The 25,148-nt window shown below is 32.7% G+C and overlaps 1 protein-coding gene across 1 annotated transcript in view; it reads right to left on the bottom strand.

The window, feature by feature from the left end:
• Window positions 1–11,120: 11,120 nt before the first annotated feature.
• Window positions 11,121–25,148, bottom strand: part of LOC118205639 (neprilysin-2-like) — a 161,792-nt gene continuing 147,764 nt past the window's right edge. Inside the window, exons 15-21 of the mRNA XM_085810971.1 lie at window positions 23,454–23,505; window positions 23,196–23,263; window positions 18,405–18,547; window positions 14,546–14,611; window positions 13,479–13,574; window positions 11,617–11,693; window positions 11,121–11,396 (exon numbers count right to left, since the gene is read on the bottom strand). Coding sequence (XP_085667097.1) covers window positions 11,300–11,396; window positions 11,617–11,693; window positions 13,479–13,574; window positions 14,546–14,611; window positions 18,405–18,547; window positions 23,196–23,263; window positions 23,454–23,505 — 599 coding nt within the window. The 3' untranslated portion in view covers window positions 11,121–11,299. The remainder of the gene's footprint in view (window positions 11,397–11,616; window positions 11,694–13,478; window positions 13,575–14,545; window positions 14,612–18,404; window positions 18,548–23,195; window positions 23,264–23,453; window positions 23,506–25,148) is intronic.

The following is a 25,148-nucleotide window of genomic DNA, read 5'->3' as shown; positions in this document are numbered from 1 at the left end:
GAAAGCGTATATAGATGGGCAGACTAAATTTTCCATTCAAACGGACCATAATCTCCTAGTATGGCTGAAAAATAATGCAGGTAGAAATGGTCGATTATTACGCTGGGCCTTAGCCTTGCAATCTTATAATTTTACGATACATCATAAAAAGGGAAGTGACATCTTAAATGTAGACTGCCTAAGTAGAAACTCTGTACATGCCAGTTAAATAGACTAGTTATCATTTCTTTTAAATTGTCTTGTTATTTGATTATGTATATTGTATTTTTTTTAATTCATACTATATAGTAAATTGTTAACTTTATGAATATATCTTTATGTGGAGACTTTATGAATAAAGACAAAATTTCTGTGTTGGTTTTTCATATATTGTATATGTATTGTTATATGTATTTTTTTATGATGGCCTGGTTATGAGAGTGGAGAGCCTTTGTAACAGTGTGGTTTAAAATTAACTGGTAAAATGTTGAACAATCTATTGAAACCATAAACTGTGAACTGTGAAGGTTTATTTCTCCTGTGTCCGGAGAAACAAAAACTGGAGGCGGAAGGTGTGTGTTTGTAGTGAACGCCTGCCTCAACTTGTATTTTATCCCGTAGGAACTTAAAAAAACGTTTTGTTTCCTCTGTGTCCGAGGAAAACAAAATCTGGAGGCGGAAGGAGTTAGTCTGTAAAGAACGCTCCTGAACTCTCTACTAGAAAGATCTATGATGCTCTAGACTAGAGATCACACTACGAGGGCTATAATTCATTTTTAACAATTTTAAAAAACTGTGAATGGCAATGACTTAACTGAGAATTACGCATGCGTAAAGAGATGAGACTTCTGTTGAGACGCCTGTCAGAGGAGTTTGGGAAACTCCGCCAGCGAGCTGAGGTGTGGAGACTAAATTTGTCGAGTGATGACGAGTGCTATCTTCGTTAACGTCTCTGATCGTGTCACCAACTCGGATATGTACTCACGTTTTCTAAATGTATTAATTAAATGTTGTATCTGTGTTATGTGCTGTAATTAAAGTGATGCATCACCAATACCAGTGTTGATTCCGTTTTCACTGAAGCATCCACGACGTCACAAGCGATTCAACGCAAAATGCCGTTTCGAGATTAATTGCCCTTATCCTAATGAGGTTTATCCTTTAGTATCCGTATGTTAACCTAAGCTGAAGTATATAGAATACTTCCTTTAATGGGCATTCTATTTTAATACCCCTTTTTATAAATTATATATCTAAGCTGAAATTACTGAAACTAAAAAAAATAGCTTTCTATTCATCTAGACAATAGATAAAACTTGTGCTAAAATGGAATGCAATCGTACGATAACACACATTTTAATAAGGAATAAAAAAGCAATAAAACACCCTCTCCCCGAATCTTCTCTTTTTTTTGGGGGGGGAGGGGGGGGTATGCGCTTGATGAATCTTCTCGAGGTTCTGAGGGCAACATAATTATAAAGGATCTTTGTCACGGTGGAGCTTCCCTTATTTGTAGAATACACTTAATTAGTACCCTTTCTAGGAATAATCTGAGCTCGGGGCAGCTAATTAAGGCGATTAACTTTAATTAAACTGAGTTCGGAGCGTATTTTAGGGAGGGGGTAAGAGGTAAGCTGTTACATATGAGTGATGAGGGTATTTTTCTCTCGGCAGCGCCTTTTAATTCTTCCCGAAACAAGCACTAAATCTGATGCTTGGAACTGCAGTAATTTTGGCAGCCAAAGATAGTACGTTTCGAAGCGAAACGGATTACATAAGGCGAAATGGATACAATAGCGATTATTTTATAGATATTTTTTGATTAAAATAGCTCACTTTATATTCTTTCCGAAGAGTAAATCCTATCAAGCAGAAAACTGGGAAGTTCCGCTTTACTATAAACGGATTAACCACTTTCGGAATAAAGCATTAAATTTTTATATAGTGGAATAGTTAAAAAAATATGTCACAAACCCACAGCATGGAATAAAACTTGTCTTATCCAGTAGCCGAGTGGTTACCACCGCTGAATATTCGTAGCTCGACCAGAGCTCAAAACATGGTGAAGAGCTTGTCTTCATAGGCGTTTTCCTATATGTAACATCAATTGTTGGATTAACAATATAAAGTTCGCCACAAATTTTGACTGCAATCACCCTGCTTCAACTGTTTCCTATTCCTCACACCAAAAAGAAATCAAACGAGTTAAATCTGAGACATACTATCAGCAATAATGCAAGATGCTAGTATAAACTACCTACCGATAATTTCAATCAATAAAAAGGATAAACTGCACCGATTGTAACGTATACTTACTGCCTAGATCTCCTCAACAAAGGACTTAAAAAATTCACATTAAACTATAGACTATATAAATACAGTCAAGGCAGCAAAATTGATCAGAAAAGGAGTCACAGTGTCTAACTCCTGTGTGATGATGAAAAATGAGTCATGAAATATATGAACTTAAAATAACATGAACTCTATTATATAAATTCTTATTCAGGATCACTTTAATGACGCAGCATATTCTTTTTATTACTTTATTTTGTTTTTAGTACAAAGGGGCTTTGTCTCTGAGGGACTATTGTTTCCGTTTTGCGATTTTGCGTCGAATCACTCTGAATGCCCGTTTCACTTTTCAAACAGAGTCCACCAAATATTATCGCCCTGTATTATATTTGAAGAAATTAAATAATTAAGAATATGCATAAATGTATCCATGTTTCTCGCATTGTGATAAAACAACGGTACCTAGAGCCATCTAATTTTGAATGACGTAGTCCTATTGCGAATATGAGCATCTGGAAGCCCACATTTGAAATTTGGAACTTGTTTTATGATCGGTTTCATATTTTGTAAAACTTTAATGAATTTTTGATTAACAAAACTCAAGGATTTTAAGGCCAGCAATAGCAACGTTGTACAGAAAAAACATTTTTATCTCCAGTGCGTGAGACTGTGTATCGGCAATTCGAAAGATATGCTCAATTTAGAATTATTTTGGATATTGCTCTTGAACTGAATTTCATGGTTCAAGTGCGAAGACCATGATATTTAATAAATAAAGGTGACACACAAAATGCTAAAAAAACGCCCCTTTGGGCGTAATTTAAAATCTGAAACCTTTCAGATTTTTTAACTTTTTTATTTGATACATTACGTATTATATAATATTATATTGTTATGAATTTTGGATTTAATTTGCTATTTTTAATAGAATTGTTTTTAAATTGTTTCATTATTTCGTGCAATGTTGCGTGTGACAAATTTGAAGAGAAAGCTACACCGGAAAAATTAAAAATACAGGAGCACGCGCATTTAATAAATAGATATCTCGTAACTGCTTTTCGGGAAAAATCGAGAAAATACCAGCCTATGCCCGTGCTTAAAAAAGCTTCAGCGATTAAAAAGCTTATAAAAGCGAGATCAAAAACCTTTCAATTCGAAGTTTGTTTAGAAAACTGTTGTTGTTTACTGTAGCGAATTCGCGGTGAAATCAGACTATAACTTTTTCTATTTTGAATTACTGAACTATTTGACTGAATTATTTGAATTCTGTTGAACGTTTGATTAGTTTAAAAGCTAACTACTGTGAGATCTTGCAATATTGTACGCATATCTGTGGAAATTTAAGCATTTTGTTTTATTTGTTATGATAATAATAAATTTTATTCACTTTTCATCGGACTTGCGCATTCAGTTCATTACGAACCCGTACGCACGTAACAATATGTTTTAACTTTTTCCCTAAATCTGAAATTCTAATTTTATCATATGATATTTTATGATATCTTATGCTATTTATTATATCTTATGATATGATATTTTACGATATTTATGTTTCATCTTATATTTTATGTATTATTCTTCAGTTTATTTTAATGTATTTTATGTATATCCTTCATCTTATGTATTTATGTATTTTGCATTTATATAATTACGTATTTTTATCTACAAAACTGACAAATCCCTGTGATACGAATGAATATCCACTGACGGTAGTTCCACTGGAGAAGGTAGTCCTGGCGATGTAGGCTATGTCCATCTGCTGCTTGGTATTGAATATTCTTCCTTTTTTTTATCTCTTCTTAATCAATGCATCTCTCTTAATAATAACTTATATATTTGCAAAGAATTTTGAATTTTCAATAGTTTTTTTTTTTTTTTTTTTTTTTTTTTTTATTTGCTCTAGTCGGTTAGTGTTTGGGAACTATACCTGTTCGAACATAAATGAAGCTTCTGGTACTCCAACACTTTTACCTGTACCTGTGTAACATCAATACAAGAGAATTTCAGCTAAACATCTCGCCACTAAGGTATTTGTCCTCTTAGGTAGATAACTCTCGAGTACTTTGCCTTATTCAAGTGAGTAAAATAAAAAAAATGCCTTCGTAAAATCCAAAATGAAAATGAAAGATGCGTCGGATAATTATATCATAATTACCTGTAGTTTAATTTCTTCATTTCTAATGATGTTTTTCTCCGGTCATTTATACCGTATTTCGTTTTCGAAGAATAAATTAAAAATTATTAAATAAATAAACATTTTTATGAAATTTTGAATCTAATTTCTGTTTTGTTGCAAATTTTTGAAAAATCGATTAATTCTTTTTTCAATTATTTGACGTCTAAGTTTTCAGAATTTCCATATCTAAAAATGTATCGCTTACAAAGTTTTGAGGCTCACCAGCGGCCGAGCGGTAACATCGCTGAACACTGGTAGTTCGGTCCGAGGTTCGAATCCCGCGAACGGGCTGGCTGCATGGGTGTTTTCGTGGTTTTCCCCATGTGTAACGTGTATACGAGCCAGTTTCCCTTAGAAAGTCCTCCACGAAGGCATCCCTTCCCTTAGGCTAGATAGCCCTAGTGCGCTTTTCCATAATTAAATACACCACCAAATACACCTACAAAGTTTTGAAATTTTCAGAGATTATAAAACAAACGCTTTGCCCATTTTTAAAACAAGAATGATGAAAGATATTAATCAGTTGGACATTTTCTACATTTTATTTAAAAGTGCTCAGAAGCGGTAAATACCGCTTCTTCGGTTTCAAGGTTATGATGTCATTACGACAGTCTTTTTCGGACTATCGTTATTTCCGATTAATCTAAACGACAACGGCACTAATTAGGGTCAAAAACTACTTGCAATAAAATCTATTGTACCTTTTCTTTTATTTCATTTTAAAAAGTGATTTTCTTTATTTCATTGTGGTATGCGATATAATATTCTTTTATGGAACTTTAGAATTCTAATATCCAAAAATTTATCTGTTAAAAAAGATTTGAAACTTCCAAAGATTGGAAAATAAACTCTTCAACTTTAACAAGTAAAAATGATAAAAAAATATTAATTTGGTGAATTTCTAGAATGTTTTATTTTTTAAACTAACCTTGTTTTTATAAGTCTTCATTTAACTACCTGGTTTTTTTTCACTATGATTAAAATCAGTTTTTAAAGGATTTCCTAATAAGCTATTAAGCTCATATTTTGTACAAACATTCATGGCAAAAGTCAATACAATATGCTGCAGCGATTTTTTCCTAATCTGATTTGCAATTTTCAAACTTAATGTGGAAACGACATTTTTTTTTTACATATCCTTTATACAAAAGCTAAATTTTTAAAATTATACTGTTTGTACCTTCGGTTACAGAGGAAAAATCTTATAAATAAAGCTTATGACTTTTTATTTCTTTCATATCGAAGTCGCCTGTAACGTCCGTGCATTCAGGCATGGGAAAGTCGTCCCAACGCCTATGTCTATTTTGTACCTGATCACCCATCACGTTAGCGCATGGCTTAATACTTTCGGGATTAGTTAAATAACGTGCCTCTGATTTGAATGCAACTTCCTTATCCTTTGTTTAACGTCAACATTTAGCTATTCATACCCGCAACTGCAATCCTGTTCTAAGGGGAAACTGCACACAATGGATGAAACCGCACAAATGATCCCCAAGAGCGAATTCATCACTTAATTTATTTATGTTATTGTTTACGTTGTTGCATATAAGGATGCAGTTATTCTTTCGGAAATTTTTGCGATTGATTTAAGTGAGACTAACGGGCCTTATAATTTTCAGCGCCGCTGCTGTCCTTGAGATTTTTAGGGAACAGGATCATCTTCGCAGTTCCCAATGTGACAGAAAATAACACTGTGTGAGACAAGCATTGAAGACACTCATCATTTGGGCGCTGATATTCCTTGGGAGGTTCAATAACATTGTGCTGGAAATTCTGTCCATTCCGGTAGCCTTCCTAGGTTTACATTTTTTTACGGATTCATTTTCTTTCTCGTACTATATTGTAGATTTGAGTTAAAGAGTTTGGCTGCATAGCAAGTAGTTTATTGGTGAGAAAAGTACTGAAATGTGAAAAGCTCTGATATTAAAATTTTGAAAGCGTTAGAAATTACTGGATTGGAATTCAGGTCACTAATTAAAAAAAAAAAATTGTAAGTGACAAACTCTTTAAATAAATCCAGTTCACCAGTAGAAGTTTTATGAGTAAATTTTGCAGAATCAGAATCAAAATTGTAATTCAACTAAGATTAGCTATGGAAAATACTATTTTCTTTCTTCTTTTCGAACAAGAAATTAAATTTCCTTGATTCCTTATATTAATGCTATTATAGTTTGGCCTACATATGATATACCACACTGACAGTATATTCTATAAACTCTCCAAGAATTAAAATAAATAGTATAATTAGAAATCGGAGAGCGAACCTTATTGTTAGGTGAGAAAATGATATGAAAGTCGAAATTCTGGAGAATCTCACCTACTTTATAACTAACAGATGGATGGAATGGAATAACCGAAAGTCACTAAAGCTATTTCTAAGAGCGGGAGGGTTTTTTGGATGGAAAATCGAACATTTTTAAGGATATATCGACGATTGGGGGAAACAATCCACTGACAATAACAACCAATTTTAAATAATTTGAGAAAGCATAGGGAAAAAAATTTGAACGTATGATGCAAATAAGAGTAAAAGGAAACCATTTTTTTAAATTCCTACTATTAGTTCACATTCTCCCTATATCTAGTTCAAATTTTCAATCGTTATTCATCCACTCAAGTTCATACATTTTTAAAAACTTGTAGTGGATGACACTTGATGTTAATATAGTTTTTTCACATATTAAAGTCAATCCCTACTTATTTATTCCTGTTTATCGGAATTAAAAATATGCTGTTTTATTAAATATATCGCTTAAAAATAATGACCGTTTATTAGAAATTCTCACGTACCGTGAAAATTAATTTTATAACATTTTATAAATAATAGTACATGACTGTGATAAATGGGATTGTAATATTTAACGAAAATAAGTGGCAACAGTAAGACAGAGTTCTAAAGATTTTTAAAGTGTATGGAATTAAAGAATTGAAGTTTTATAGAGTTGAATGAAGCGGATGTGATGTCCGATTATGTATCGAAAATTCTGCCCATATTTCTATGTTGACGTGATAATAATATATGTTTAAAATATAATCTTTTAAAATGTACCTTGCTTCACAAACGGAGAATGCGAAAAGAAATTACAACACAACATATAATATTAATAATCCATTAATATTATACTCTTCGCAGCAGGTCAAGCATATGTCGCCTCGAGTTGTGTGAACTCAGTGGATGGAATATTAATCGAAGTACTGGACTGCTCGAAACTCACTGGAAAGGTTCCTTGCAGCAATGAAGCATTACAAGAGATGGATAGAATGAGAAATTATAGACCCCCATCAGCTTCATAATTTATAAGCAAAAAAATTTTGATGATGCTAATAAAAAGTAACTAAAATAAAAATTTTCTTTTTTGACCTAAGTAGGAACTGACTTTATTTATTTATTTATTTATTTTAAATATTACTTGTTGTTCAGTAGTTATGGCATGAAATAGCAAACAGCAAATTCATTGAATTAGAATACCAAGGACAGAAAAGGAGTAATTGGATGGCTGGATGAATCAAATTCATAGCAGACAAAGTTTGTTAAAATCTTCTTTGTTACTGCTGAAAAGCTTGAATTCAGAGAAAAGATGTTTTTTCAAATAATTTGACATCAAAATAGCGCATGAAAATTGTCAACAGATACTACATTGAGGAAATTACCTGTAGGTAGTTCTTCAGTTTGTCAAAAATAAAGTAATTAATAATTCTAATATAGTCCTTTTTAACACTTTCAGAATTCTCATATCTTAACTTTTCTCGTTTAATGATTATTTTCCGCGATAGATGGCATTACGTTCGGGCTCCCTTTGTTAGTGTCATTGGAGGCTCCAACGAACGCTGTCTATACACATAATGTTAAAATGTTTAATATGTACACGTTAAGTAAAATGTTACACGTTAATAATTAGAACATTGTAGTGCTTCTCATTATTGCAATCACGATCTGATTATTAATAAAACTTAAATTTTACGCAGATATTTGTGTTTGCATGACTGTATTTTGGTTTCTGCGCATTTGTACAGTATTAAGTACTGTTTTATTTATTTATTTATGTATTTAGTAAAAATAATGGAATAATTTTACTTAGTATTTTTGTTAGACAAATGTGTAGCCACTTATTTTTATAAGCGCTTATTTAATACATTATATTATAGATTTAGCAATCCGGATTCAATCGACTTAAAAATTGTGGAAATAGGTCAATTAGGATCTGAGATATGAATAATTTGTTGCCTGGTTCACGACATTTAACAATTTTTCGTCTACTTGTAGACATTCTGGAAGTTTAAAGAAAACATCTTTTTAAAGTACAGGGATCGATTTTTCTCAAAGGTTCTAGAATTGCTGAGCAACATTGTAAATACGGCTGGGTAAAATTCAAGCCTCGGTTAACCGGATAATGTTGGAGGTCATACGATTACATTGAGCTTTCACTCAGAATATTCTGCTCTATGTGACTAATTTGGGTTATCTGCGATATTCTTCGAGTAGTCAAGACAACTTCTTTACATATGTTTTACTGGTTGAGTTATTTATAGCTGCTTATCTAACTACAGAAGTTGTTACTTTTTTCAGTAATGTCACGAGGAAGTGTCATTTTCTTGCTCGTGATCTGGCATGGTTATTAGAGTTCAACAAACTCGTAAAACCTGTGAAAATATTGATTTGCTCACCATATTCACATATAACAAACTCACATTCCATACAATACATCAACAAATTTGGGTAATTGTACTGTGCAATTCATTAGTTTATTTAAAAATTTCAGGCTTTAACCAGTTAATATGTTTATTTGGATCGAATTTTAACAGCGAAACCACAGCAAAAGCATTTACCAAAATCGAAAAGTTATTTCAGCTTGTATGTAGCTTCTGGATTATTCACTAGATGGCAGCACCAGCAAGTATAAAGCTTTTTAAATATATTTCGCTTGAAGAATAAAGTCCCGATTTTCATTTAATCAAAATTCCCTGATTTTTCTGAATTTCTTAAGCTTGTATGTACCATTCAGTTACCTTTCATTAAATTGCTTTCTTCCAAATGTCTAAATTTTTTCCCAGACTAAAATTTAAATTTTCCCTAATCATAATATTGAAATAAGATTCCCTTGCTTTAGGCTCTCTAAAATTCATCTGTTTTTGACACACATTCATTTGTTTTTTTGAATAATAGCAATATACCTAGTAATTAATTTAGTTTTACTTCTAGCAACAGCTTATTGTTTGAAATATCTGTTGCTTTTAAATTAATTCTTCTTTCAAAATGTCACAAATAGATAAGCTGTGGACAATTGTGGCTTAGGACAATTGGAAGTCTCTTTTATGTGTATTATTGCTACTAGATCCTGTTCAACATCAAGCTCTGAGGATTTGTTCTTGAACCTTCAGAACATCTTTTTACGGAGAGTATGCACACAGCTTATTGTACTTTTATGTATATATAGAGCTTTACATGAGCTTCTACTGCTCAGAAATATCGCCTCAGTTGAGACAACAGCAGTTATGTCTTCATCGCTATTTTAGTATGATGTCACAACCTAACCACCCTGGTCATCTGCATGATCTTAAAGTCCCTTATAACGTGTTATTCGAATCGAGGCCTCTTTGCATACTTCCATTGCCTGCAAGAGTTCAACGACTGATATAATAATATTTCATGTCTTATTGAAGGCTCAGGCACTACAGCAAATTAATATCCCGCCTTCGAATAATCCAGCAATTCAACTTCTAGATGTTTTCTACTTATGAGAAACCACTAACGAGATAATGAATGTATGGAAAATATTTTCTTGAGCACAGGCATAAATACATCAGTTACATTCCAATATACACAGATGTCTCAAAAACAGCTGTCATGTAGGAGCATCGCAGTGACTGGAATTCATTTTCGTGACAGAATTATTTGCGACTGATTTAGAATCTAAAACTTCAATAAACTGGAGATAATTTTGCGAAAAATCCTCTTAAACGTCTAAACATCTTGAACAGATAGGCGTCTTACACGGATTTTCTAAAGTAAATGAAATCACATTCGTTGTTATTAGGTCTTAAAGCAGCCATTATCAGATTTTCCAGGATTTATACTGCTAAAACATGACGAACTTTGCAATGAAAATTATGGTGAGCTCTAGAAATACATAGCTATTCTAGCAGAACTATAAAGTTACATGAATATTTAAGTAGTTAGAAACTAAAGAAATTAGTTTAAAAAGGAAGAATTATTTGATGATTATTATGAAAGAAATTTGGGCTCTTCCTGTTACAGTTACTTAACGCTAAAACTGTTAGTAAAATTTTTAAACCATTATAAGGAAAACAAAAACGGATACTCTGCTGTAATTAAAATAAGTCATGCATTCAAGAAATTAATATAATGCGTTTATATGTAATTTTAATTATTTGAAATAAATTTTGTTTATTATAATTTCATTATTTATTTAATATTCCTTAAACACATTGATAGAAATAATGTAAGCTGGTGATACTAGTGGGAAGCCAAGACAATTAGTGATGAATCTCAGCAATAACAACTGTTTTACTTCTACATCCCATACAATTATTCGTACTAGAAATCCATCATTAGTCTTGCGATAAAATATGCAACATTATTATGTGAGAAAATAATGTAGTTTCTCTGATTAGATTTATATTCGCAAAATGTAAAGAATCGTGAGCAAAGGAGGGTTAAATAATTTATTTAAAGATAATAAATTTCTTACAATTGTTGAATTGTTTAAATGGTTTAAATGTGGTATCTGAACCACACTTGCACTAATAATGCAAATAGATATGATAATGATACTTCCATCAATTATATCATTTTACCACTTGGATTAGAATTATATTCGTTTTTCTAATCTACCAAACCCGACACATATTCGTTGCATCCATTTCTGAAGCCGCGCAGTTAAAATCGTTGGCAAACTCTCGTAGATTAGCCACTGCTCCATTCACTCTAAAAAAGAAGACCATTTTAAATACGTTCATCAAAAATTTGAACACTTAAATACGGTTTAATTCAAGCATTTCAACTTTTTTTTAAAAAAAACTGATTATTCAAGGAAATCTATAAATTAAATACTTTATATGAGATTATTATTTCAATATGCATAAAAAGGTAAATTATACTACTTCAACATTGCTGATAATAACACCAAAAAGTCATAGTTCCTCACCGAATTTTTGATGGAGTTTTCGATCCTGTAAGAACTTGGTTTTCGAGATATGTGTCTGTTTGCTTCTGACATAGCATCTGAAATAGTTATAATGTAGTGAAGCACTTATAACAAATGACCATATCAGGAAAATAAAATAAAATGGGCTTGCCGTTTTTCTTCGCTACGCAATAAAGATTTTAGATCTTAAACTGATATTTATATGAAACAGATCTTGAAAATTATACCTAAATTAAACATCAGCTTAGTTCAAAATGGAATAGCCGCACGCAGATGAAAAATTTTAAATTAGGCAAAAAAGTAGCTTTAAACTAACGTAGATTTTGGAATTATTCCCAAGTAGAAAATTATCCAAAAGTTTCTTTAGTTAGTGATTTTGATATTCTTTTTATTCACAATGCGAGTCTTTCTTATTAAATGAAATTTGGGTTCTGTATTAAATAACATTAATTCCGATTTAGTTCTTTATAAAGCTTTCGGAACTCTAATATCTTAATTTTTTCATTTTTTGTTACTATTTTCCTTGACAAATGGTGCTACCTCATTTTCTTTTTACCAATCGATTTCTATATAAAATGGGATCACTTCTCCCACCTTTACAAAACAAACTCTTTTTTTTTTATCTTTTTGTTCCTGACCTATGTTTGAATTCCTTCGAAATCTATGAAAAATCCATAAAAAGTCTTATTCGAAACTTACTCCAATATAGGGAGTTTTTTGCCTAATTTTAAATCATCTGAATTAATTTACATTTCTAGAATATCGTATTTACTTGCATACCCTTCTCGCAGTTTTTTCCACCCTCGTATACAATGTAGTAATGTTCTATGTAAATGTACACTGAAAAAAAAAAAAAAAAAAAAAAAAGTAGGGGACAGTTCTATTGAGCGGATTGACGAAATTCAACTTGCTTTTTTCGTGTCTCGAAAGCGTGACTTAGCATATGTATTAGATTTATACATAGCATTTTTGTAACATAGGTAATTTGACACAAAATCGAACCTTTTCCGGAAACGACATGTCAGTTTGTTTTCATATTTAGATTCTATGACTCAAATTATGCCAAACTGCGAAGATTTGTAAAAATCGCAAGAGAAGTTTTTAAAAGATTAGCTCTCAAAATTTTAGCTCCTTCATGTTAATTGAATTTGGTAGTATATATTTATTAATATCTCTTTTTTCATTAAACTTATTTGATTTTTACCTTCACCTTTCGAAATTTAGGTTCATTCCTAACAAAATTCACGTATTTTTTATGATTTATTTTTAAAATTTGTATTTTTAAATAATTTTTATAAATTTTTTTAAACAAATTTGAATTATAACCTATAAACGTTTTGCCATCATCTTAAAGCAGATGTATGTCTAAGCATACCTGCGAAAAATTAGAGTTTTAAATTCAAAATTTCTTAGGTTTTGCATATTTGTTGTAAGCGATAATAACGCCAAATGTGGCTTCATAAATTTTTGAATTTCTCCATACATTTTGCTCCAGATTTTGCAAAATGTAATATTTAGGCATAATTTGAGTCTTCGAAACGAAATACGGAAAAACATTGGCATATTATTTTAGAAAAAGACCTATTTTGTGTCAGAATACCTATATAAGAACAATGCTATATATAAATCTAATGTATATCCTAAGTCACGCTTTCGAGACACGCAATTTGAATTTCGTTAATCGGCCCAGTAGAACACCAAAAGGTATAGAACTGTATTTTTTTTTTTTTTTTTTATGCGCAGTGTACTTTTTGTAATGTTCTGTGGAAAACTAGTTGTAATGTTTTGTGTTTTCCAATGTAAACTTGCTGTAATATTCAAATGACATGATAATTCATTCACTTTTCTAAACGAATACTTACATTTGCTGCACTGATCCAGAATAATTGGTTTGGCGTATAATTTACACCTGGTAAAATTTGCGGTTCTCTATTGCGAGTTAACCATGACTGATAAGCCTACAGAAGAGAGAAAGGAAAAGAAAAAATATGATACAAGAGTTTTTTTCAAATAAGTCAAAAACTGAAAAATCAGTCCAGATGTTCAGATATGTTCAGTTTCGTGCTAATACGAAATTTAATATTCGTTGAAACTGTTAATATTTTAAATTGTAACTCGTTTGTGACTATTATCGGATATAAACTAAAAATTTAGAAGAAAGAAATTTCAGTAGAATTAAGTAATAACAAATGCAGGTAAAACATGTCAAACTGATTTACAAAACAGAGCAAAATTTAAATAAAACAATTTAGAGTGCAGAATTTTGAACTAAACAATTTAGTCCAAACTTTCCATAAATACAAAATATACGGAAATATAAATCTTATTTAACTACACAGGCTTAATACCCCCACTTCAAAGAAATAAGCAAGAAAGTGTAGGATGGAATTTTACGTAACGTTCATGATATTTACATTTTACTGTTTAGTGAAGTTTTCCACAGTATATTCGGTAAATTAAATTGCAAAGAAATAAGCAAAAATTGTGTAGGATGAAATTTTAAGTGACATTCATAACATTTACATTTTAACGCTTAGTGAAGTTTCCCACTGTATGTTCGGTAAATTAAGTAGCAAGGAAATAAGCAAAAAAGTGTCGGACGGAATTTTAAGTAACATATTGACATACATTTTTAAAGTTTCCTAAAGTTTCCTGCAGTATGTTCAGTAAATTAAGTAGCAAGGAAATAGGTAAAAAAGTGTGGGATGGAATTTTAAATAACGTTCATGCTATTTACATTTTAACGCTTAGTGAAGTTTCCCACAGTATGATCGGTAAATTACAGAGCTGGGGCGAAAATTTCTTTATTCGGTTATTGTCGACAGCAACTCGATTTGTCTAGCTTGCTTCACAGATTATGACACTCAGTTCGCGCTGATATTCATGGTACCGACTAAGAGATGATTCGAAGTAATTGTTATTTTCTTACCTTATAAGCTACAATGAGACCTCCATTGTCTGCTACATTTTGTGGTAGTGTACCAGTGCCATTTATCTGCCAAAAGACATAATATTAATTTAAATGTATATTAAAGTTTTATCTTTTGTAAATAAAGGGATTACCACATTGTTCAGGATAATTTGTAGACATAATTCACCAATCAAATACATAATTTTTCAAAATGTAATTAATTATAATTTACATTAGAAAACAAATTTGTCAATAAAAGTCAGTTTAATAAAAATCGGTTAGTCCACCCGTAGAGACTGATACTTTTGGACGTTCGCCTAAATACGGCCCTTCGCGATTTGCTTTAGGGTTAGAAATAACGCCTTTAAGGGCAGATAATTTTAGTCAACTAGCCAGAGGAATCTCATTTGCGGTGACAGATACAGGTACAAGCTAGACCAGCGCCTTTGTAGTACCATTGGTTATTGTGGTATTGCTGAATCTAGTTAACTGTTGGGTTTCCGCTCCAGTTTTAAAGGATAGCACCCATGGGAGCTCCTTTCTTCTCCTAACCAATTTCTCAAGAAGACTTTCAGTCCTCCGTATATTTTGAGTGCCTCTTGCCGCACAGTCATTAGCCGCTTACAAACATCCATGCTTTTTCCGCAAGTGTAACAAAGGCAATACATCCATTCAGAGTATATGTGGAACAAGAGTCAGCCCTGAACACTGTAGAGACATTAGGTAATTTTTTTAAAGCAGAAGACGTAAAATATTAGCAATTCCCTCGTCGGGACTGGAACCACGGACCTCACGAATACGCGCCGAGTGTGCTGACGACTACACCATGAGGGCATGCTAAGAAGGAGGGATAAATACCTTATAACACTGCTTATTTAAATGCTCCCTCATCATCTAAAACTTTTGATTTCAGAAAGTGAAACAAATTATTTTATAAGATATGCTATCAAGAACAAACATCTCAAAAATGAAATCATAAGCGCGATGAACTGCCAACCTGTAATAGTTTTAATACATGGCAGAGAACATATGCTAAGCGACAAAACGAAAGAATAAGTTCGCAGCGCCTCTGCATACCGGAGATGGAAAATGGAAAGAATTTTATGTACAGATATATATGAAAAAATTTGGACATTAAAAACATGCAGATGCATAAAAAAGTACCGGCACTCATGGCTGATCTCTCTTTATTTTCTCAACAAGCATTTTTAATGCATCTTATTTATTAGCACTAAGCGAGCCCATTCTTAAGTGAATTAAAGATAATGTGGTAAGAAACGCAGCAACATTAATCTTAATTAATTTCGAATGCAATGCGTCCAAGATGAAACTTTCGTGTACAATGATTGGGTTTTAATTTAGTTTACGTCTATTAGTTAATAATAAGTTTCGTTTTCTAAATTTGAAAACGTTACTGACTGAAGCATTACGTAAATCTTTGCTCGACGAGTGAAACGCAAGAATCATAAGACAGGAATTAAATTTGAAATGACGCTGTTTAAAGCGACTTATTATAAGCAATTATTATTGTTAGAATGGAAAGGAGAAATATCCAAATTAAATTGGATAGTTTAAAAACTACTAGGAATGAAAGTTAATATTTCCCACTATGATAACTAAGGATTTTCAGTTGTTATTCATATGATAGATTGCAAAAAGCGACGTTTGTTACATAATATTCTCCGTTAATGTAAAAACTATCGAGATAAAGATATGTAATGCTTATGGAATATTTCTATTAAGAAAGAAGTTCAAGATTATTTTAGCGATTAGCACATTGAATGGAAGTTTATACTCAAAGTTGTAAAGTAAGTTAGTAAGAAAGTTTTTATCTATGATTTATGAAGTCCATCAAATTAAGTTTGAAGAAACTGATGAATCAGAGCCATTGACAGCAGCTCACTTCCTCTCAGACGGAGATTAACATCCATAGCTTCTGGAATAACAATGAATGATTCAAAATGTAACTGTAGAGACATTAGGTTATTTCGGAAGCAGGAGACTTGAAAAATGAGCAACACATTCGCCGAGAATCGAACCACGGACCTCTGGAACACGCGCCCAGCGTGCAGACCACTACACCACGAAGGAAATCTAAGAAGACTGGAGAAATACCTTATATAATTTTTATGAGATTAAGAGCGTATTCTCAGACAGATTGTTAGAAAATTTTCGAAATGGTGGAAGCATTAATATATTTTTGATATAGCTACCCAATCATCAAATTCAAAAAGTGGGCTTTCTTGATTATAAATTTTGATTTATTACTGTACGATTTAGGTATTATCTTCGATTTTATGAATTTGCATTTTTTTATTATTCTAATTTATCATCATTTTTACTTAAGTATTTTTCTTCCATTTTCTATCTATTTTTTACTTTCCATTCACATATTTGTTAATTATGACTAATCATCTTTTTATGTTTGTTCATTAAAAAAATCATATTGCGTGAGATAAGGTGAGTTTTATGTGAGGGAAGGTCATATTATTAAACACTTTTTTTGAATGTGTAGCAGACTTAAATATTCATTAACTTTAACATGTAGCAGCTTTATGCACGTTTTAAAACCAGTTATGTATTATAATTTATCTTTCGTGATTTGCTTCTCTTTTAACAAGAAGTAACAAAGATAACACAAAAAAGAAAAACAGATAACACAAGAAACAGACTACAGATAATAAAATAAAGAAATAAAACAGATAACACAAGGAAGAGAAGTAACCCGTATTATAATTAGCTAAAAATGTTATTAACAATTTACTTGCATTTTTGAACAGTTCAATTGGATTAATGAATCACTTGATTGTGAAAATTGGATTAAAATTTTAAAAAAATTTTTAAAAAAAAGAATACATTGCATAAACATCATTAACAGCGATTAAAGTAAGACTATAAGGTATTTTCTACTTCCTTTCTGCATGCCTTCGTGGTATAGCAGTAGCATATTCGGAGCACATTCGATAGCTCCAGGTTCGAGTCCCAGCAAGAATACTGCTCATTTTTTATGTCTCCAGCTTCAAAAATGTCCTAATGTTTCTACAATGGCACCCAAACTAAAAGGTGGTGGATGAGGATGCTTCACCACCAGGATTTGGCGACTGGGTTCTCTTAAGCCCCAGTCGCCTTTTAAAAGGATTTTCTGCATACCTTCGTGATGTAACATTAGCACACTTGTTCTGTATTCGAGAGGTCCATGTTCAAGTCCCAACGAGAACTTTGCTCATTATCATGTCTCCAGCTTCAAAAATAGCCTAATGACTCTTCAAGTTTTGAATGGCTTATGAATAATATTTGTAAGTGAACTTTAGCAGTGCTATTTAGTTCAAACTTGGTAAAAATATCACTTATTGCTTTTATAGTACAATTCCCAGGCAATTTTGTGGTCTGTATCGCCCAGACGATAAAGTGATTAGGGAAGCCTACTATGGTACCGAAGGGCTCGTTCTTCCTCAAAATTGGATATGGAAAGTCCAACCTCTCTTCGGAGTAGGCTCTGGCAACAATTGTTCCATATAATATGGACAAGAAAACAACAACAACATAGTACAATTGCTTACATATATCTCATATTAGACACACTTAAATAAGGTTTGTTCTGCTGTATATAAAAATAACTCATAAATGCTACGATATTATCTACTATCACTATTGTTATCCTACGTGTCTTTCTTTTTTAGTATTTTCTGCAACCAAATTTTTTACTTTGGTGGTTTGAAATCTTTTACATCGTTTTGCGATAATTTTTTTTTTTTTTTTAACAGGTCTTCTTAACCGATCTCTGGATAAGTGGTAGTTGCCTATAGATACAAAGATGACCAACAGGATACAAGCTAGATGAAAGGATAAAATTTTAAATAATTTTAAATACACTCACCTTTAAAGAATATCCAGTAGAACTACTAATGTAGCCAGTGTAATTGCTGTACTGTTTTATTAAACACTTTGCTGTCGGTTCAAAAGCGCAGTTTACATTTGGGTTCAACCATAAGTTCGTTTTACCATTTTTGTAATGGAGACCTGTGACGTAATTATTAGGATTACAAATAAAGTTAGAAAAACATAAAAATCTTTTACACTTTTTATATCGTTTATACTGTTTTAAGTCCTTAGTATCTTTGGATATATTATAGATCACATTTCCGATTTCATAATACTTATAACTGCTTTTCGATTGCTATTGAAGAATAAATAACGTTTCTAAAAGTAATTTTGAGATGAAACAAGAAAATCAAATTCCCTGCATATCTAGAAAATGTTGCTGATCCTTTTCCTGGCATGATTCTGAACAAAATTAACAGTAAAATATTTTCGTAGTACTTTGACTAGCATCAGAAAAAAAAAATTCAAGATATCAAACGTGGATTACTTCTTCAAACTAATATGAGCCTGATTACCGCTTGTGTGCTTTTCACCAAAGCATTAAAATATTAAATATACGATTTTACTTTTGACTAGCTTCCATATATCAGCATTTTACTGTTGTAAATGTACGTAAATATTAATAATTATTTGATTATATTTTTTGTGCCTGTGTGTGTATTTTATACTGTCATTTATTATTTTAATTCATAAATTTGTTTGTTAGTTTTGGCAATTTCTGTAATAATTTTACTTTGTATTTTTGTTTAATGAAATTTGTGGCCACGTTTTCTGTTTGAAAGTCTTATTTCGTGTATCGTGTTGCAAACTTTATATTTTTGGTATGTAGATCGATTATTGAATTGTGAAGTTAGTTCAGTTAAAAACAGATATAAGGCCAGAAACTCTGCTGAAAGCATTTGGCTACATTTGACGATTTACTGCGAAACCGGCGATATACAAGAAATTTTTTAAGGAAACGCGTACTCAAAATTTTAGGAGCTTGGGCCCACCAGCGGCCGAGCGGTAACATCGCTGAACACTGGTAGTTCGGTCCGAGGTTCGAATCCCGCGAACGGGCTGGCTGCATGGGTGTTTTCGTGGTTTTCCCCATGTGTAACATGTATACGAGCCAGTTTCCCTTAAAACGTCCTCCACTACGGCATCCCTCCCTTAAGGCAGATAGCCCTCGAGTGCTTTACCGTAATCTAATAATAAACCAAACCTCTTGAAGCTTGCTAGGCGACATTATAAATACGGCTTCACGGAGGCCGAGAGTCAGTTCAGTGAATTTAGTAATTAATTTCAGCAACTAGAATTATTAAGTTTTACATTTTGCTCTGTAAATGGCTTTTTTATCAACAAGATCCTTTGCGTCTTAAATATGCATTTGACAATCTCGTTGACATATTTATTGATATTTATCTTTTTGGTTATTTGGTGTAGTTATCAAAGAGGTCTGTACTAGCTCGTTGCTCACAACGATACTAATCACTTACGATACAGCATTTTTATTAACCTGATAAAATGCGAGAACTGGATTTTGAGCATTTAGGAGCTGACAAGAAATATTGGTCAACATTTCTTGTCAGGTCCTAAAATAAGCAAAAAGACAAAATACTGAATAAATTCTCCTGTTAAAAAAATAAGCAAAAAAGGCAAAGTACTGAATAAAACAAAAACTATTCAATGAATATGCATGAAATTAATCCAAGAGGTCGCTATGGCATTACTAGAAAACTTAGGAAATAATAAAGCACAGACATACAAAAACACATGTATTACTACCATCAATATCCCGAAAAATCTAATGGATCGGAATAATGTGTTATGGAAACAGCACGCTAATAACGGTTATGATACCCTCTAGCTGAAATGCATGCTTGACAATGGCGAGGCAAGATGGCAATAATGTCACTGATCCCTTGCTGTGGCAACTTCGCCCAATCCTTGTCAATCATAGCATGTCGGAGCTCGTGGAGGGTATCTTGCGATTCGATCTGCTATCCGATGTCCCACATATGTTCTAAGATATTCAGGTCCGGGGATCTAGAAGGCCAGGACAAATGTGGGATGGTTTCCTTCTCCAGATAACTCTACATCACTCGAGCTTTATGCAAACCGGCGTTATCGTCCATAAATATAGCGTAGGTACCCATTTCAACAATGAAAGAACGCACAATAGTGTCAGGTAGAGATCCATGATATCCTAGCCCATACAAGTAAGCCTCCTCCTCTGGAATGGTCGATGATCTTTGGCACCCTAGAGCGTATCCCTGGCTCTCGCCATATCATTGTGCTTCGGGAATCGTTCTGGATGTTAAACCGAGGCTCATCCTCGAACAGTACACGGCCCCACTGTTCTGGTGTCCAGCTGCGATGTTCACGGACTCAGTTCAACCACGCACTGACATGCGAGGGAGACAATGGAACAGAATCCGCAGGTCGTCGTCGGGCGTACAGTCCACCTTCTTGAAGTCAATGCGGCACAGGAGGATGTGGGCCATCCTGCAGCAGCAGAAAGATATGACACCAGCTGTCGTGCTGTTTGTATCCCTGACGTCTTGCACATAGCAATAAGAAGCGATCGTCTGCCACTGTGGTAATCCTCCGAATCCAAGGTCTTCTGCAAGGGTTTCGATCCCTTTGGTAACCATTCCACAACCTATCAATGACACTACGATGCACATTCAGCTTTCTCGCAACAGCATAGTGTCTTGCACTATCGTGCAACATTCCCACAGCCCTCCAACGGATTTCATCCTTCAGATAGTGTCTTCGGCTCTTTTTATCCACTTTGGTTGCTTAGGACTACACGGAACTACCGCTGCTTGTAAACTGATACATAGTTGCGGCATGCCCCTTTTTAAGGCGTTGTAGTGTAACTGCGGGATTGCGTTTTATGCTAATTTTGGTTTCTTGTTTCCATTCAGCGATACAACCTCTACCTCATATATAAAACTAGACAGTTAATCCCGGACCGGCTGGTTTTGTTAGGCGAGTTCAATTTACGCAGGTAAGAGGAAGGAAAGGTTCCGAAATGGCTTGCAACGGGAAGAGTTTAGATCGCGGAATGGCTTTTAGTGGGCTAAGTGCGCACTAGAGATATGCTCGCTGGCTTATTCCTAAGCCGTGGAAGGAGTTTCACTGCGTATTTTTGTGCTCTGTGTTTTATTGAAAATTTTGTTTAAGGACGGATTAATTTTTATCAATTCATCAAACAAAATATTTTGAAGAGAAATACTTGTTTGAAATGTAAACCTTGTACGTATGCTTATTTAATTTTCTTAAAGTTTTGGCGAAATTACATAATTTTGTTTATTCCAACGGAATCTAATATTTACTAGAACTCTTATATTTTGGTAAACTAACTAAGTATTACGGGAAGTTACAAATAAGTAACTGTAAAGTTTTTATTTACTTGAAGTATTGTAGAAAATTGCAACTGTAAGTTTTTGATATTTATAATATTTATCGCTACTATGATAACAAAAAAACATAAACTTTTTTTAAAATCTGGTACACAAAATAATGTGTTTTAGTATGATATGATGCATTTTGATGGAGCTTTAAAAGGCCTATCTTTATACGAAAAGAGCATTGTATTCACTTCACAATTTAGTTTTAATTCCATTTTATATAAAGAACAAGTTCTTTCCAGATCTTATTTATAAATTTAACGCAGAATTTTTAAAATTATGTAATCAAAATTTAAAAAAGAGCAGACGATCAATAAAAATAAGAATAATAAATCTTAATTCGTACTAACAAAACGCTAGCTGCACTCACAAAGCACGAGTCGGAAATGAATGCAGCGTCTTTTCCTCTCTTCCTCATCGCTACTTTCAAATACCATACCTACAAATCTTAGACTCTTCCAGAAAACAAAAGCAGCCGTTCCGGATTTGAGAGCCATAAATACTGCATGTTTATTTGCCCTTTTTATATTAATGCATTTTCTTTTTTGTTGTTAGTTTTTTAGCACAAGTGTAAATCGCATATAAATAAATTTTATTCGCAGCTGTTGGAAAGAATCACGTGATAAACCGTCACTTTCAATATAATTGTATGCTGTGTTACATGAAGTCTTAGGTATTTGGGCCACGAGAACGACCCGTGTGAACGTACTGCTGCAATCTATTCTGTGGCAGTTTTGAAGGATAATATCTGATTACATACACTAAATGTTTCTTAAGAAACGAAAAGTGCCTGCTATATGTGTGTTTTAGATAGTTCTCAAAGAATTCTCAATAATGACATGGGCCTCATATACCATTTCTTGAGAGAAATTTTATGTTTTTTTATGAATTAGGTCTAGGCTAGAATTTAAAAATTGTATGATAAAATTCATGACTTTTTTAGGAGCTTGCTTGATCAAGCAGTTTTTGTAGCGGTACATTTTCATCATCTAGTTTTTATAATAGTTTTGTTTGAATCTGTTTCAAAGTTTTGTAACGGTTTACTTGAATTTGATCATTTACATTGTAACGATTTTGTTTGAATCTGATCATAAAATTATCGTAATACTTTAGTTTGAATTTAAAAATGCAGTTTTCTAACGATAATTTGATCATACAAATTTTGTTAAATGGTGCAATTCTTTTGTGATATTATGGTCTACTGTATATTGCAAATGTATTGAAATAAAAATCTTTAAATATTTACTAACCTATTAACCAGTATTTGACTATTATAATAAAATTTAATGCAATGCAATTTTATCTTATTAATTTTTAGAAATCAGCATAGGTGATATGCTTTGTTAATTTATAAGTCTGATATATTTTAATATAAGTAATTGCTTCACCTTTATCAATGAGACCACGTGTAAGTTCTTGACCAATCAAAAAACCAATAGTTCCAAAATTCAGGTAGCTAAAACAAGTGTATCAATTAATACAACTCATCTCTGAAAAGACAACAAATCTCTGAAATCATCAACTCATCTATTTTATAATCATTATAAATAAAATCATTGACAGCATAGATAGTAGAAATAGTAGATAACAGCAATTTGCGTTTCAATTAGAGCTAAAGAAATATATGAGGTATATAAATAACTTACTTTGGCCTATCTTTATTGAAGAAAGGCTTTTGTAATAATGCTACAGGAAAATCTAGAAAATAAATGTTAGTTGTTGAAGATATACCGAAATAAAGAAGCATAAAATTAGCATAAATTTGGAGTTCAATATGTTATTTTTAAATTTTTAAATATGCAATGCAACTACATAATTTTGGGACTAATTTCTTTAATAAACTCTAAAAAAAACCTCTCAAGCAATAATTTACAGTATTTATTACGAGGATATCTGAGTTTCTAAAGCATTGTCTGCTTACAATACAGTTAATACAGTTAAAAAACATTTCACAATTAATAGTTTTCTAAGGAGTTAATGGTTTGCTTTGATTCAGTGAATATTGTTCTCATGGATTAAAAAGTTGGGCAAAGAAGAGTAATAACGTTTTGCTGTAAAGCGAAATTAATCTCCTTTTTAACTTCCTTGTGAATTGACATGAATTACGGTGGAGACGTGTATTCGACCTTTCGGTCTTTACTCCACAGTTATTTTCCCTACTGGGGTACTCTTATTAGACATAAAAAACATTCGTAAAAGGAGTTTCAGAAGAAACTTAGTATCTTCCTTAAGAAGTTATAAGCAAAACATTCGTAAAATAGACATGGTAAAATATTTTGAAGTATGATTTTGATGAGTGATGAAATTGATGCAGAAGAGTATAGATTAATAAAATATTTACAAGTTCCCACAGTTATTTAGAATCGCATGAGAACGATGATTGACAGGCCGATGGCGAATCACAAAATTTCTACAAGTCACGTGGGGGCATGTGACAGCATTTTGAAGGTATTTACAATTAATTACAGATACGATACGAAACAATTAATTAAGTAAAAATAAAACAGCATTCTTGAGTAAATAGTAAATCTTGGATAAATACGAATAAAAGTGAGCGTGATCTTGGTACCAGATCAAGTCCATGTCCCGTATAACAGGCACAGTCAGAAAATGTTGAAGTATTTACAGCAAAGTAGAATTTAAAACACTATCTCCAATTGTTGTTATAAAAGATGGAGCAGGGTCTTTTAACTGTCTGAATGATGCTATGATCATAGTTTCCTAGATTTGTGATAATGTTGTTTACATGTTGATCACAATTTCTATGGATTTCGCAATTTTTTGGATTTCACTGTAGTGTGCCTCTGTCTGTTTGTGTGTTTGTAACATCATCTCCTCGGGAACGGCTGGGTGTAGAGCTTAGCGGAAGGTACCGTTGGATTCAGAATGCCCGTGGCTCGCCGGATTGACCATCGGCATCTTCGTGCGACTTTAATTAGCCGAGATATTAATTAAAAACTGATTTTCTCCCTACATTTCCCTACGTTTTGCACTTTCTTTCACGGGTTTCCCCTATTTTAGGGATTTGGCCGAGTGCCAAATTCGTTTTTCTCGAATATCTGCGGAACGGCTCCGAGTTGCGATTCGAAACGCATATCCCCGTATTCGAAAAAAATCAACGAATCCATCGATACTGGTCCCATCTTCGTACGACAATAATCGGCGGAGTTATTAATTAAAAACTGCGAAAACGTTATTTCATTTTTCGGAGTGGCAACCGTCTCGGAATTAGCTGAGATAAAATTGCTTTTTCGAAAGCGCCGGGGGGATGACAATTGCTTCCTCTCGAGATTTGTGCTGGCGAAAGGTCACGTGTCAATTTCTTTTTTCTTAAATATCCA

Source organism: Stegodyphus dumicola, chromosome 2 (genome assembly GCF_044657685.1).
Source record: "Stegodyphus dumicola isolate Sdum_Otavi_A_Nest chromosome 2, ASM4465768v1".
Taxonomy (NCBI): Eukaryota; Metazoa; Arthropoda; class Arachnida; order Araneae; family Eresidae; genus Stegodyphus; species Stegodyphus dumicola.
This window is presented reverse-complemented; position numbering and strand designations above follow the sequence as displayed.